We start from the raw sequence: 16,316 nt of genomic DNA on the forward strand, positions 1-16,316 counted from the left end.
GTTTTGTTTCCCAAGATTTATGTAAATTAGAGCACATTAGAGTTTTTTGTACAATTTGAATTTCAAAAATTTGGGAAAAACACCATATGACTTGCAGCATTTGAGAAATGTAAGATCACACTGTTTCTTAACAATATTTCTGGAGGTCTTTTCAAAGCTCCGGAACACTTGCAGCGTAGCTTGTCCATATCGGCTGCAGACGACTTCTGAGACAGACTGGTCAGTGGGAAACCGGATCTTGCACAAGAAGAGAAATATATATATATATATATATATATATATATATATATATATATATATATATATATATATGTGTGTGTGTGTGTGTGTGTGTGTGTGTTTGTTCATGAGTTTATGAAATTGCAGTTATGAATTGCCTCGCTGGCCTAATCAAATGGTATTGCGGGCCTTATACGGCCCGAAGGCCAGACGTTCCCCACCTCTGACATAAAGGGAGGATAATAATCCTTCAGGCAATGAGTCTATTATGCCATTAATGGCAACTGCAAATAAAAGGACGATTAATACATTACATTGTGGAACACCTTCCTCCTGAAACCGAGGGGTAGAAAGTGAGGTGCCCACTTGAACCTGAAACCTGCCGTTCGACAAGAAGTCCTGGAGCAACACTGGCAGATGGCCACGCAACCCAGAGCTGTGAAGCATATTCATGCTGCCATGCTGCCACGTTGTATCATATGCCTTCTCCAAGCCAAAGAAAACAGTAACAAGATGCTGCTTCGAGGCAAAAACCTCACAGATAGCTGATTCAAGTCTGAGGAGGTTGTCAGATGTGCGAAACCCAGTCTGTGAAGGAGAGAAGAACCCATTCTTCCCTAGAAACCAAGCCAGCCTCACACTAACCATCATCTCAAACAGTTTACACATACAAAACATCAAACAAATAGGACAGCAATTAGAAACATGAGAATGGTCCTTACCAGGCTTAGGAAATGGGAGACTATACCCAGTTTCCAAGTAGTGGGCAGAATACCTTCATCCCAAATCCTATCCTAAAGGCCCAACAAAAACAGAAGAGATTCATCCGGTAAGTGGCTAATCATGGCATAAGGTATGTCATCCGGACCAGGAGCAGAATCACGACACTGCCGGAGAGCAGCTCTTAATTCATGGAGAGTAAAATATGTGTTATAGGTTTCTTCACCCCTAGAATGAAAGGAAAGACTAAGCCTCTCCTGTTGCTGCTGGTAACAACTGAACGTCTGAGAAGGATCCTTACCGGAGACACTGTAAAAGTTTTCTGTCAGGACAGATGCCACATTCAAATTGTTTGACACGGAAGCACAGTGAACAGTCAGCACTGGGGAAGGAGAAGGCGAATGCTTACCCATTATTTTCCTAACCTTCTTCCATACCAATGGTAAAGGAGTAGATGAGGAAACAGTCAAGACATAAACCCTCCAAGAGTTGCGGCAGGAGTTCTTCAGAACCCACTGATAGTGAGCTCGAGCTTTCTTGTAATCAGTTTTAAGAAAGGGAATATTACTGTTTTTCTTATATCTTCTGCCTGCTGCTTTACAGACACTTCGAGCCAGAGCACACTCCTCACTCCTCCAAGGCACAGGTCTCTTGCAGAATCTGCCAGACTTTCACAGGACAAAAGGATCCCAGCTTGAACTAGTTCTGCAACATCCACACTCTCAAACTCACAAACACCGAATTCAAGCCTACAGTGTTCCTCAAACTCTGCCAGTAAGTCTTATCCAAACACCATCGAAGAATGCATTCCACAGGCACTAAACTGCACGTTTTGACCACAATAGGGTAATGGTCACTACCACACAAGTCATGCAAAATTACACACGAAAAATCCAACGAGCAATCTGGAGAGGTGAACGTAAGATAAATAAATGAATAAGAACCAGTCTGAACATGAAAATGCATAGGGTCACCTTTAGTAAGAAGAGCCAAATCCAAATCCTCAGTTAAAGATGCCAAATCACCTCGGAGGTTAGAAACTGTATTGCCCCACAGAACATGATGCCCATTAAGATCACCCAGAATAGCAAACGGTCGAGGAAGCTAATTGATAAGGTGATCAAGGTCGGAACGTGAGACAGGCACAGATGGAGGTAAATAAATGCAACAAAATGTATATCTTCTCTCCAAGTGTAACTGAATAGCCACAACCTGATGAGGGTATCTAACAGAAAAGGAAGTGTATGGAATATCTGTCTGGCATAGAATAGCTCTACCACTTCGATTTGTACAGCCCATTAAAGCAGGGGGGTGGAAAACTGTATATCCTCTAGGAGCAGAAAGAGACCTATCTCCGACCACAGTCTCTTGAAGGCTAGCACAGAAAGGGTGAAACTCAAATAAAAACAACTGAAGTTCCTCCCACTTAACTCTAACACCACGACAGTTCCACTGCAAAGCAACATTTATTTAACCTGTCACGTCCTGAGGTTTTCCGCACCTCCGACATCCCCCAGTCCCGAGGTATTTTCGAAAAAATTTTTTTTGGCTAAAACCTTTGCTTTTGGTGAGAAACATCGAAAATTCATAGAGAAATCGCTCACCTGAGGTTTAAAATACTCAATCCAGGTAGGAGTTGTTCCTTACCTGACTGGGTTTTCTAACATGCTGGCACCAAAGAAAACGAGTTTTATGGGAGAGTAACTATTTTATCCACTCATAAATGGTATTTATTTATTTACTTGGTACAAATGTATATGTAGTATGAGAGTATATTGGTTTTCAAGCAGTAATAAAGGCATTATAAGCATTGTTTCACTCACTAACTAATCACCATACCTGACCTTTTTTTGCCACATTACCTGATCATTATTTCTGGCTGTTTCTTCCTCTAATGCTATGTAAACATTGTCCTCCACATTGTCATCGATTGGGGAATCACTCTGGCCCTGAATATCTTTACTAGCCAGGTCACTGGTAACAGGTGAATTGCTGATACAATGGGGGGAGGGGGGAGGTTATGCGGAGTAAGGCATTGTCCCTGCTTGGCATCTTGTAGAGGAATTGAGGAAGGTGTCCCATGTATACATATGAAAAATCACGCGCGAAAATTGAAAATTGTGCAAATTAGGGACCTTGCAATTGCACGACGTACCGGTACGTCGCTGGGACTGGCAAATGCAATTTGTTGCAACGTACCCATACGTCGACGGGACGGGGCGGGTTAACCAGACATGGTTGGTTACCAGGAACCTTTAGGAAGAGGAACACTGGATCCACCCAGATGAGGAATGGATGATTGAGGCCATACGTGGTGTTTAGAAAGACAAATTTGTTTATCGGTTCTGGGTTGACTGTAGGAGCTGGAGAAACAAGATTTGGTGCTGCAGCATTGTCAGAGGTAGCAGCAGAGGCTGCACTAACTCTCACACCAACCACCAGAAGCACGTCCACAGGAGAAGAAGCCTCAGAAGTAGTAGTGTCAAACTGCCTCTGACTGGTGTCTTTGGCAGAGAGTTTGCTTGGGGGATCCTCCACCAAAACCGACCCTGATGACCCCCTACTACATTTTGAAGAGCCAAAAGAACCTTGTTGGGTAGCGGGTGTAGGCTTACAAGCCTGAGGAATACGCAATATGCGTAGATGGTTAGACGTAGCAACTGCAGGTTGCAGCATTGTATGATGGGCAGAAATGGAGACAGGGACTGGAGAAGACTCTGGAGTCGAGGGTTGGCAAGACTCTCGAGCATCATCACAAACAGGGACTTGAGAAGGCTCTGCATTTGGGGATGACAAGACTCATGAGATGCAACACAAACAAAGACTGGAGAAGACACTACATTCGAGGGTTGGGACGACTCTTGAGCTTCATCACAAGCAGGTCAAACCAGAACTATGGCCGAAGAGAATGGCTCAAGGACAGAGCCATTGTCAGACACAGAAGCACATGCTGTTGAATGCGACTTGGAAGTCGCATCCCTAGAGGGGACCCTTGGACTTGATCTGGAGCCCAGCTGCAAATGTAACAACTTGACTAACAAACATCGATGGTACATGATACTTAGCCTCTGGGAAACTCAACCACTCCTTGGGATGTAGGGACAAAACCTCCTTCATAAATCTGTACCAATCACATGGCTTAGATCAGAGGTTCTTATCCTGGAGGATGTGAGCCCAGGGGAAAAAATAGGAATTTCTATAATTATATTTGTAATTCTCTTAACAAGAGCGTGGCTAATATCAAAATTTTTAAGAAGGATATACAAAACATGCTTGGATGGCTTTATGAACTACGAGAAGTAGAAATATTTCTAAATTCACAGCAGGTGTATGGTATGTAGAAGGACTGCTGGGCCTTGATAGCAGGCTGTGAAGCCTATGCCCAGAGTTGGACACATAAAAAAATAAAAAAGGCGGATCTCCATGAGAAGTTCCAGTCTGAAGGCTTTCTGCTGTCTCTAGCTTACCTGGTGGACATCTTCGAAGTGCTGAATGCAATAAACTTTAAACTATATGGGAAAACATCATCATCATGCACCACAACACCATTCGAGCCTTCATGGCCAAACTCGACCTCTGGAAATTTCGAATTCAAAATGGAAATACAGTCAGTTTTAGTAACTTGGAATCTGCCTTCATTCACAGTTATCTTGATTCTGAGGGGAAAAAATAATCACTCATTTGACTGACATGAAAGCAGAATTCATCAGATACTTCCTAGATATAGATGAGAAGCATGAAACCTGGAAATTCATCAGGAACCCATTACAATGTGAAGAATCTAATGTTTCGGATGAAGTGCAAGACAAATTTCTTGAATTAAAGTTCAACTCCTCAGCTGAGGAAGACTTGAAAGAACTGGCTCTTGAGACGTTCAGGGTCAAGTACCTGCCTGTGTACCCTCTGATCTTACATCAAGCTCTTCGGATTCTGACAATGTTTGGATCCATGTACCTTTGTGAAGCTGCATTTTCCATGCTCGTTGCTGTCAAGACCAAGTACAGAACCGGCTGAACGTTGAAGGGGACTTACGATGTGCACCCTTTGGCATTCGACCACTCATTCAAGATCTGGTAGCTAAGAAGCAGTGTAATTATCTAATTAAACTGGTAAGAGAGTAACCTCATTAAATATGCTGGGTATATTGTTTCCACAGAATTAATGCTCAATAGCAAGACTAAAAACGCCCTTTTTTTCAGCTTTTCCTTAAAATCTGGGAGGGAATTTTATCAGTTTGGTTGAAGATGCTAGGGGGGCGTGGAGGGAAGGACCAGCTACTAGAGGGGGCGTGGTAGCAAAAAGGTTAAGAGCCACTGACTTAGATGATGCTGCATGGCTACCACCATAGTTAACAAAAGTCTCAGGACCAACGCAATATTTCCTTTCATGAATGTCCATCCCATATGAAACACAAACTGGAGGCAGGGCTAGACACCGACAGGACCGACCAATGTGACCATAACGTTGGCAGTGAAAACATCTCCTTAGCATATTAACATACTCTTTAACTCGAAAACGATGCCAACCAGCAGTCAAAATCTCAGGAGCAAGCAGATAAAATATAACGATCAGTGTCGACGTCAGAACTAGGACACCACCTATCTTCTTAATTCTCTCCACTTTTGCAACATGTTGATCAGCAAGCTCTCTTATTAAGGTTGATTGCATTCCACACTTCGAAGATGTCCACCAGGTAAGCTAGAGATAGCAGAAAGCCTTCAGACTGGAACTTGTCATGGAGATCTGCCTTCTGCTGTGAATCTAGAAATATTGCTACTTTTCGTAGTTCATAAAGCCGTCCAAGCATGTTTTGTATATCCTTTATAATCATCTCGATATTAGGCACGCTCATGTTAAGAGAATTACAAATATAATTAGAGAAATTCCTTTTTTCTACCCGGGTTTGCATCCCCCCTGGAATTTACTCACGTCCCCCAGGTTAAGAACCTCTGCCTTAGATGGAGGTCGACGTCCACTGGCCGCCTCATAAGGCTCCAGGGTCACCATAAGAGACGGGGACTCCACAGAATTATCCTGAGACATGCCAGTGTGTCATGGCATTGAGATGCGAGCCAATTCATTATTAATTTCTTCCATTTAAAACAAGGAAAAGCCTTTATTCCCCCACGCCTCCACCCACCACGTAGCCCAACAAAAGGGGGTTATATGCCGGAGACAACTCCATTGGACCCCAGATGTAGCAGGAGAGTATATGAGGGGAACTACCTGGGGACCTGGGCAAGGGTGACTCCAGGACGATAGGAGCCACCGGGCCCCCCAGTGCCCACTTGACCCTAGCCAATTCATGACCAGCTGATTGACCTGGTCGGGCCCAAGCAAGCCGACCATCTAGCCAGAATAAGAAACCAAAGAGGTGCATTGCTAGCTGCAGGGTGCATCGTTCAGCATCACTCAACCCCCAAGACTCCCATCTCCAAGCATTAAGGGACGCCATGCATAGCAAACACGTGAGGAGGTAACAGTCTCACACTAGATGACAAACAGGCAGGGACTAACATCACCAGCGATGTAGGGGATGCTTCGTCCACGAGGCCAACAACAAAGGTAGACATGCCTCCAGAGTAGGTGGCACTGCCAGCCACGCTTCAAGCCCGGCCACCGCGTCAAGTTGACTAACCTTAGCGGGGCTCCCCAGCCTCTGTATGGTCTTGCATCCAGTGCATGTTATCTTACTCTTTCACCCACAGATGCGTAATCAATCACTGCCTTGCATCCTTTTAGCTCACGACCCACCATTTGAGCCTAAACAGGGTATTGGCTATCACTACTCCCCTCCTTGCTCAAATGTCCACTAGAGGACTACCATTCTCATCCATTTTTTTTTTTTTTAAATAACAGAACAGAGGAAGGAAAAACATATATATAAAAAAACTAATCCATACACCAGATTATTGGTGTCCTCTGCTCATAAAGTATATGTAACAGTTAGACTTGAACAGCATTAGGTTGAAGTTTTGAGGGAAACAACTCTGGGGAAGGGAGTTCCAGAGAGATGCAGTTCGAGGAATGAAAGAATTCTGATAGGCAGAAGTTCTGCAATATGGCTGAGTGACATTCCAGTCAGGAGCGCTACCAGATGCCTGTGTAGCACGAGGGAAGGCATGGAGAGGTGGCAACATTCCTTCTTACTTGTAGGGGAGGTAGTTTATTAGTAATAGCAGGATTATTAATAATTCTAACAGCTTTGTTCTGAATTTTGTCTTGTTTTAATCCAACCTCTCCATATCCATTCAACAAGGGTGAGCAATATTGAAGGTGAGAGTGCACATGACTCTTATAAATTAAGCTAACTGTTCGTCAGTGAAGAAGTTACGGACTCTGTACAATAATCTAAGTTTCTTTGAGGCGGTTTTAGCAAATGATCTGACATGAGAGGTCCAGCTGAGGGCATTGTTAAGTGAGACACCGAGAATTTCAATACTTTTGGAGATGGGAATATTTGTACCATTGAAGGTACTATACGAATCTGGCAATACCTATCTACTAGTAAATTGTATACATTTAGTTTTACTAGCATTGAATTAGACAAGGTTGTTTTGTCCCCATCCACTGATCGAAGATAGGTCTTGATCTATGGAGACTGGTGTACTGAGTTGAGAGTTAGAGATATCAGATTTTGTTAATGGGTGTCTGAGTGTGAATGAACTATGAAGTGTTGAGTCATCTGCATATGAATGGATGGGATTGTGGGTGATAGATAAGAGATCATTAATATGAACCAGGAACAGGGTTGGTGCAAGAACTGATCCCTGCAGCACTCCAGCGTTGAATCAGTGGAAATTGGACTATACATCATCTACTTTTACTCTTATTTTTCTGTCGCTGAGATATGAGGAAATCAAAGGGACAAAAGACTTTAGTCCATAGCAAGGGAGTTTAGAAAACAGGGAACGGTGCCATACTCTGTCGAAAGCTTTAGAAATATCAAGGGCTACTGCATGGCTTTCTCCATGTAGGTCGATTGATTGATGAATGGTACGAGTTAGGAGATTGAGTATGTCAATGGTGGCTCTTTCGTGGCGAAAACCATATTGTCTATCACTAATTAAATTGTTGGATTCAAGATGTTTAATTATGTGCTTATTAATTAAAGTTCCAAATACCTTATCAAGAGAAGAAGTGACAGCTATTGGTCTGTAGTCACAGGGGTCAGAGGAACTTCCTTTCTTTGAAACTGGGTGGATATTGGCTCCTTTCCATGAGCTAGGGAATGAAGAAGTACGTATGCATAGTCTGAATAATTTAGCAAGAACAGAGGCAAGTTCTGGGGAACACTTTTTCAAAACAATTGGCGGAATTCCATCTGGGCCACGGGTTTTGTTGGTATGTAAATTGTCTAGGATGGATTTTACGTATTTTGTCTGTATTTTAAGTAGAACAATTTCGGGAAGAGTCAAGTTTTAGTACTGGGATGTTCTGGCTGGCTTCCTCTATGGTAGAATTTCTAGCAAATGTATTGGCAAAGATATATGCTTTCACACGTGGGTCATTTGTAATGTTGCCATCTGAAGATTTTAGTGGGGGAATGGATGATGACTTGTTAAGGTAATTACTGAAAGAATTGAGAGTTGACCAGAATATTCTATTGTCATTATGGTTGTTAAGTACTTTTGATGCTTGATTTTGAAGAGTTTGATTTAGCAAGATTTATTACATGTTTTGCATGGTTTCTAGAAATTTTAAATTGAGAGAGTGATTCAGATGTTTTTTATTTTAAGTAAGAGTTATATGATAACGTCTTATGGACTCTTACTCTGGCACAGTTGCTATCAAACCATTATGGAGTGTTCGATCTTTTAGTGAACTGTTGACTTGGTATCAATAAATCCATACCAGAGTATTACGTCGCAAGTGTGGGACTGGGTGAAATTGGCATCACTAGAGAACAAAGACTGCCATGGAATGTCAGCAAGATAATTTCTAAAATCCATCCCAGTTTGCCCTATCAAAATGCCATCAAGTCACCCTGAGAGGTTCAGAACGAGGAGGTTTTGGGGGGCTAACTATTGAGGCTTTGATGAGATTGTGGTCAGAGGATCTAAGTAGAGATAATACCTCTATCCTGTACTGATCTGGATTATCTGTCAGGAATAGATCCAAGAGATGGGCATTATGATCAGGATTATCTAGTATTCTGGTTGGTTGCTTTACCAGCTGCGTGAGGTTAAACGATTCTGCAAACAGCTCGCACTCCAGACCAGCATCGTCAGTCCTAGCGGAATGCAATAACCATTCAACATTATGTAGGTTAAAATCACCCAGAATAGTAATTTCGGTGCTAAGGGAAAGGTTAAGGTTACTCAACTGTGTGGATATGGAATCAAATGCACTGGGTTCTGAAGAAGCACTTGGGAAGCAATAGACTACACAGATATATTTGATAATATTTTGACAATTTAGTTTATACAATGAGTAATTAAAACTGGATGAAGTGAAGTTTAAAATGGTGTCAACTGCATACTGAGATTTGATATAACAACAGGTGCCGCCCTTGTTACGTAAGTTTGTGAAGAGATGGTAACTGGGAAAACAAAATGGGAATATTTTAGTAGAGGGTGAGCTTTGTGGTTCTGTGAGGAATAGGGCCAAAGGGGATGTGGACTGTAGGAAAAAATGAACTGAATTTAAATTGGTACTAAGACCACGGATATTGGTGAAGAATAAGGCAGCACTTTCACTTCTCTGCTGATAAGCCTGACCGGAAATTGCATAGTCGCTGCCGACACAGTCGCTTGATGACGACCAGGAGGACTCTGTGCCACCAGTCCTACCCTGCCGGTGGTGGCAATTCGAGGTACCACATCGTTAGAAAGCAATATTGCAGTGGCCATTGCTAAAACAAATGGGAATAGAAGGTGTGATGTCTTATGTGCATGTAGTGTAGTGTAGACAGTCGAAGGTGGAGGTATTAAGAGAGCATGCTGGCCTACTCTCTGTGTAAATGAAAGCACTGAAAATGTTCAGCAAAGGGAGATGGTCAGGATCAAGTCCTGAGGGCTGGGGAAACGGGAGCTCCGGCTCTCCCTATCACCAGCTTGCCATCCACCTCGGGAGTACTTGCCCTGTTCGACTAGTGCTACAGTCTACTCCTCATTTCTGCACGCACCCCCAACTAACCAACTACTCCATCCACCTTCACATTCCGTAATTTTTCATTCGTTTCTCCAGTCAAAAACACTCTCTCACTCCTTACAAACTTTTCCATGCATGCTTCCACATTTGCTCAGAGCTCTTCTTTGACTCTGCTTGCACAGTCTTCTGTCGGCGCGCGCACACACACACACACACACACACACACACACACACACACACAACCGCCCACCATGCTTGTACTCCTACTTTCAATCTAACCCACATAATCTTTGAGCCAAGTGATTCATACTCTCTTATGTTCTCCTTCCATCTCAGGTGTACAATAGGACATACACTCTCCTTTGCCCTTTCATTCTCACCTACTCTCACACATATACCCTAATCCATAAGAAATGTGGAAAGCATTTAGTTATGAACTGTCGTCTATTGAGAGAAAAAATATACCTAGAATTATCCGAAGATATAACCACACTAATAAACCAACCTGGTTGTCGAAGAATATTCAAGAAATTGTTGGTCACAAAAGAAAAGCATATAACCAACCCCGTCCAGACCGATTATTCACCACAATCCCGGCAGATTTTCGATTTTTTTTTTTTTTTTTGGCTAAAACCTCCGCTTTTCATGAGAAACATTGGAAAATGCCCATAAAAGTGCTCAGTTGAGCTTGTAATCACATTACACAGGTGTCCCTCTGAATACCTGGTACCATCTTTGCAGGCCATGCCTTAGAGAAACCGTTTTCTATGGGAAGAGTAACTATTTCTAACCACGCCTAAAAGCTTTGATATTTATTTATTTGGTACGAATTTATATGTAGAACAAGAGTATATTGGTTTTCAGACAATAATAAAGGCGATATAAGTGTTGTTTCACTCACCAAACATATCAACATACCTCACCTTCTTTACAATTTTACCACCTCATCACATCTGCTTGTTTCTTCCTCTGGCTTGATTCCTCGTTTGTCCTCCACCTCCGGAATAACTTTCACCTTGAATTTCGTCATTGGAGTAACCATGGCGTGACATGTCTTAACTAGCCAGGTCACTGGCAACAGGTGAGTTGCTGAGAAAATTGTGTTGGGGCCAGGCAGTATCCCTGCCTGACGAGGGGTAGAGGAAGGTCTCCCACATATGCCTACCAGAAATCACCAGCGAACTTGAAAAATGTGCAAATGGCGGACCTCACAATTGCAAAACATATGGATAAGTCATCGGGTGTCACTGTGACAAAACGTGGGAATGTATTCATATGTGATCGGGACGCCTCGGGATAAAAATTAGAAATGTACAGGTAATAATGATAACAGTCCCTAATATTTTAAAACAGAGCAGCAATGTACGAAAATTAACTGGATTACTAAACGAGGCTATGAGGTAAATATTGCTCGTGAAGTAAAATTTTGAGAATCTTTCGTTATGTAAGGAATAATACTAATGTTAAAGATAGCATAAGTCCTCTATCAAACTCGTAAAGCGATTTTCAATGACAACCAAACAGCAGCAACTGTCCTGAAGGACCCCTTTAACATTATTTTCACATAAGAAAATAGTATACACATTCCCATCTCACATGTGGTTTTTGCAGAACCTGAAGACGATATAATTTTAATTATCGAAGTCCCAGGACATGAGGTATTAAATTAATCGACCCAACTAAATCAACCAGACAGGACCAGTATACTTCATAAATGCTAAAGAGTTAGTCTTCCTTTCCTATAACAAAAATATTCATTAGATCATCAAGTGAATCTGGGATGCCGGATCAACTCGCTAATATATCACCTGTCTCTAAAAAGGAGGATAAAAAATGAGCCACAAACTGTCACCAAACCAGCCTAACGATCTTACAACAGATATTCAACACAGGTTTCGTAATGATAGATCATGCCATACAAATCTGCTTGATTTTTAAGTACCATGCGATTATGGGGGGTTATATTCCATCGGATGTCATCAGTCTAATTTTCCATCTAAGACAAAGAGAAAAATTATAAGGCCACTCCTCTCTAACCAATTAAGTTCATGAACTGGTGTTTAGTTAACGAATCGCAAGCACCGTGTAGTGATAACTGGCTAATGATCAGTGTGCCTAGAAACAACAAGCGGAGTTCCACAATTGTCAGTTCTTGGACTAATTCTTTTCACTATAAATATCAATAATCTATAAAATGGACTCATTTCTATGGTAGTAAATTGTAAAAATGATATGATGATTGGAGGCAGAGTAATTATGCATAGAACTGTAAATCTATACAAAACAACTTGAATTCGTGAGAGAAATTGGAGCGAGAAATGGCAATTGAAATTTAATGTAGATTAATGTAAGGTAATGTACTTCGGGAAAAAAAATATTAAACATGAATAGATTATAATGCCAACGGCCCAACGGCCATACCACGTTGAGTACACCGCTTCCCGTCCGATCAGAGAAGTTAAGCAACGTTGGGTCTGGTTAGTACTTGGATGGGTGACCGCCTGGGAACACCAGATGCTGTTGGCATCCCTACGTGTCAAGTGGGGTTGGTGGAGGATTAGTGCCCCTCCCTGTAAAACAATTAACTCTAAGCCCTTGGCCACCCTGTTTGGGATACATGGCGTCTGGCAATGAATGAATGAAGATTATGATCAGTACATCACTGGCATAAGTAAAAGACAAGAAAGATTTGCGAGTTATTACAAGTAAAGACCTCAGAAGCTCAAAACAATGTATGGCAGCCAACAACAAGGCAAACAAAAGGCTTGGCTTCGTTGCAAATAACTTCGATCATAAAATGCCCGATGTTTTCATGTCATTAGTTATGCCACACCGAGAATACTGTTTGCAGAACTGGTCCCTGAACATTATTAGGGACGATTGGGAATTAATATAATTAAAGATATTCAAGGTAAAAAAAAGTGTATAGCAGCCAATAACAAGACAAACAAAATGCTCGGTTTCATCATAAGGAACTTCAATCATAAAAAGACCAATTTTTTAATATATCAATATTTAGACCATACCAAGAATACTGTGCACAGCAATGGCCCCTTAACCCTATTAATGTCTAAGATAACCTCGAGGGAGTGCAGTGCTGAACCACAAAAATTTCTGTATCGAAGCAAAATTTACATAACAAAGAGCAACAATGAAAATGAACATGTTTTCTCTAAAAATGGAAAGAAACTCGAAAGCAAGAGAAACTGATATAGGGAACAAAAATTAGTATTCGCGTAGTGGAACAATGGAGTAAGCTACCAGCAGAAATTATTGCAACATTTGTTGAGGCACCTAAAATTCGAGAAGACAAAAATTAATATTTCAAGACTATAGGCTACAACTTAGTGTAACATAATTACAGGTTGAAGTGTGTGACGACGATAATGACAAATTTTGCTTAAGGTGCGGGTAAGGGGATGGGTCTATTATGATGTGACAGGGGTAAACCAGCTCTGCTGTCGGGCCCTGATGCGGATGTCACTGATTGCACTGCGCAGTTGACCCTTGTGCGGTGTGGTGCAGTGAGGATCTGTCCCTTCTCCCCTTTGGAGCTAAGATGCGAATGACTGTGTTTGAATGGATAAGTAAATGGGGAGTGTGTCGTCCTGTCTCGGCTACCTCCCTTTCCTTGGGGGAAGCAGCCTAGGTATATAGATAGATAGATAGATGAAAACAATTGGAGACAGTATAAGCTCTTTCTTTTACAGACCTGTAAATTAAAGATCACATAGTGCAAAAATGTTCCTCATCTACCCGTTCCATAAAATATTCACTACTTGTTCTTTCTAACAAGAGTCATGTTCTTCCTACCCTTTTCCAAACAGTTTTACTGAGCAGTGTGGGAGACAGGATTCATTTCCTCTAAAACATCTTCTCCTACAAGTTGGTTAGGTCTCAGTAGAACTAACTTATTATCAAACAGATAGCCTCGTCACAGGCAAAAATATCTCATCGTATCTGTACCTTCATGCACTTCTGTGTAAATTATATGCAAAAATATGTATGTAGTCTAAGCATGAAGAATTCCAGTTACTGCACGTACGAAGTGCAGCAAATAAAAGAAAGCAGCTATAGGTAGATTGTGGCGACCTTCATCCACTCACCTGATGTAGTGCTGCCTATCTCTTCCTTTACTATTACCATTATTGCGCGCTTTTAATCGGCGGAGCAATATTGTTTTTTGTCGTCCTGTGTATGTGTGTGTGTGTGTGTGTGTGTGTGTGTGTGTGTGTGTGTGTGTGTGTGTGTGTAACTCACCGGGTCTGTCAGGATCACTTCATGGTCGTGATCATCAGCTTTTAGCCTCCCAGAAGAGAGCTGAGAGCTCATATAGTCCGATCTAAGGGCAAGGCTGTGACCTTCACACATGCACACACCCATCCCCTTGCTCAAGGCAGCCAGTAACCACCCACTTCGTCAATGAAACTTTTTGCAACCTGAGCGAGGTGCGAACTCCCGTCTACCAGATGGCAAACGAGAACGTTACCACTAAGCCAGCAAGGGGTGTGTGTGTGTGTGTGTGTGTGTGTGTGTGTGTGTGTGTGTGTGTGTGTGTGTGTGTGTGTGTGTGTGTGTGTGTGCTCCCATTGTATCTCATGAACGGCTTGAACTATTAACACGAGACCTTCAGGGTATCAAGATATCGCCAAAATCGTGGCCGAGTTCAAACATGGGCACTCGAGGTCAAGGTCAAGGTCGCTTAATCCTGCATCATCCTTGAACATGCTTGGGGTTTCATTTACTCGGGACTTATCTTGGAAAGATCATATTACATCTCTTGTAAAATCTGTTTCCAAGAGATTGGGTGTGCTAAGCCGACTCCGCTCTTTCTTTACCCCTGCACAATTGTTGACTCTATACAGGGGTTTTATCCGCCCCTGTGTGGAGTACAACTCTCATGTGTGGGGAGACTCCCCAATACAGCTCTTCTCAATAGGGTGGAGTCAAAGGCTTTTCGTCTCATTAACTCTCCTCCTCTGTATATATGTTATATATATATATATATATATATATATATATATATATATCGTTTTCGTTTTCGTTTTTAAAGGCTCCAACATGCTTGCATGTGTCGGCCTTGGTCACCTAATGGCGGCTCTCCACGCTGCACGATCCATTGCAGCCTCCCTGTTCAGTCCCTTAACCCTAAGGTCACACTTAATGACCTCGTCCCATGTATTTCTCGGTCTACCCCTCATAACCCCACCCCCAATATTAACACTTCTCACCTTCCTAACCCAATTATCATCCCCCATCCTCTCCACATGTCCAAAAAAAACTCAATCTACCTCTCCTCATCACAACACCAATACACTCCAGTCCCATCCTACCTCTCAACTCTTCCATTGTAAACCCAGCCCCTCCAGGCCTTGGACGCAGGGACACACTGCACATCCACCTAATCATTGTCATTTCTGTACGTCTGAGCCGGCGAATGTCTTCCTCCTTCACTGCCCTTATCTCACTGCCATACAGCATTACACTCCTAACACATGCTGCATACAAAGACCCCTTAGCACGTAGGGAGAGCCCTCTCAATGTCAGGAGAGGCAAGAGCTCCCTGAACTTCTTCCAACCACTTCTCACCCTAGCCACAGAGCTAGCTCCAGCCCCACCTCCAGCACACAACATGTCTCCCAAATAACAAAACTCTTCCACACACTCAAGAGATTCACCAGCAAGTTCAATCCTTTCACGTCTGACGATCTCCACCTGCTCACCCCGGCACGCCGTACACATAAAATCAGCATTATCTCGCAGTCTACCTCTGATACCACAACATCTCTTATGCACCCATTTATCACACACACCGCACAAGATGGAATTACTTCCCACGCCCTTGTGGCAAACTGCACATGGCCACTCTCCCTCGTCTTTGACAGTACCGCCACCAACCCTAGATATCATCACTTTTGTTTTATCTGCATTCACCCTTAAACCTTTTTGCCCCATACCATCTCTCCACTTCCTAAACCTTTCCTCCGCCTCCCTTTCATTCTCTGCAATCAACACCAAATCATCAGCATACAACAACTCCCACGGGAGTCCGTTTCTAAAGTCATGTGAAAGGGCTTCAAGTACAATGATAAACAACATGGGACTCAAGACTAACCCCTGATGCACACCAACATTCACGGAAAACTCATCACTCAAATCTCCATTCACTCTCCCCTGGGTGTGAGCACCCACATACATGGCCATAACCACCCTATATATATATATATATATATATATATATATATATATATATATATATATATTGTTACGGAACAGAAAAAGAT

At 42.4% G+C, this 16,316-nt stretch overlaps 2 protein-coding genes and 1 non-coding gene across 3 annotated transcripts; 2 read left to right on the top strand and 1 right to left on the bottom strand.

Moving 5' to 3' along the window:
- Positions 1–390: 390 nt before the first annotated feature.
- Positions 391–867, bottom strand: LOC145396972 (uncharacterized). The gene has a single exon (XM_080270202.1). It carries the CDS (start codon positions 865–867, stop codon positions 391–393), a length of 477 nt encoding a protein of 158 aa, XP_080126328.1.
- Positions 868–4,629: 3,762 nt separating this feature from the next.
- Positions 4,630–4,953, top strand: LOC145396973 (zinc finger BED domain-containing protein 5-like). Its single transcript, XM_080270203.1, has one exon. It carries the CDS (start codon positions 4,630–4,632, stop codon positions 4,951–4,953), a length of 324 nt encoding a protein of 107 aa, XP_080126329.1.
- Positions 4,954–12,439: 7,486 nt separating this feature from the next.
- Positions 12,440–12,558, top strand: LOC145397381 (5S ribosomal RNA). Its single transcript, XR_013896956.1, has one exon. It is a non-coding gene; the product is annotated as a 5S ribosomal RNA (ribosomal RNA).
- Positions 12,559–16,316: the final 3,758 nt, after the last annotated feature.

This window comes from Coenobita brevimanus, chromosome 40 (genome assembly GCF_032717465.1).
Source record: "Coenobita brevimanus isolate Jiangsu-jjx chromosome 40, ASM3271746v2, whole genome shotgun sequence".
Lineage (NCBI taxonomy): Eukaryota > Metazoa > Arthropoda > Malacostraca > Decapoda > Coenobitidae > Coenobita > Coenobita brevimanus.

Coding starts and splice junctions, on each gene's coding strand:
- LOC145396972 (XM_080270202.1), bottom strand. CDS start 867: ATGGTTAGTGTGAGGCTGGCTTGGTTTCTAGGGAAGAATGGGTTCTTC.
- LOC145396973 (XM_080270203.1), top strand. CDS start 4,630: ATGAAAGCAGAATTCATCAGATACTTCCTAGATATAGATGAGAAGCAT.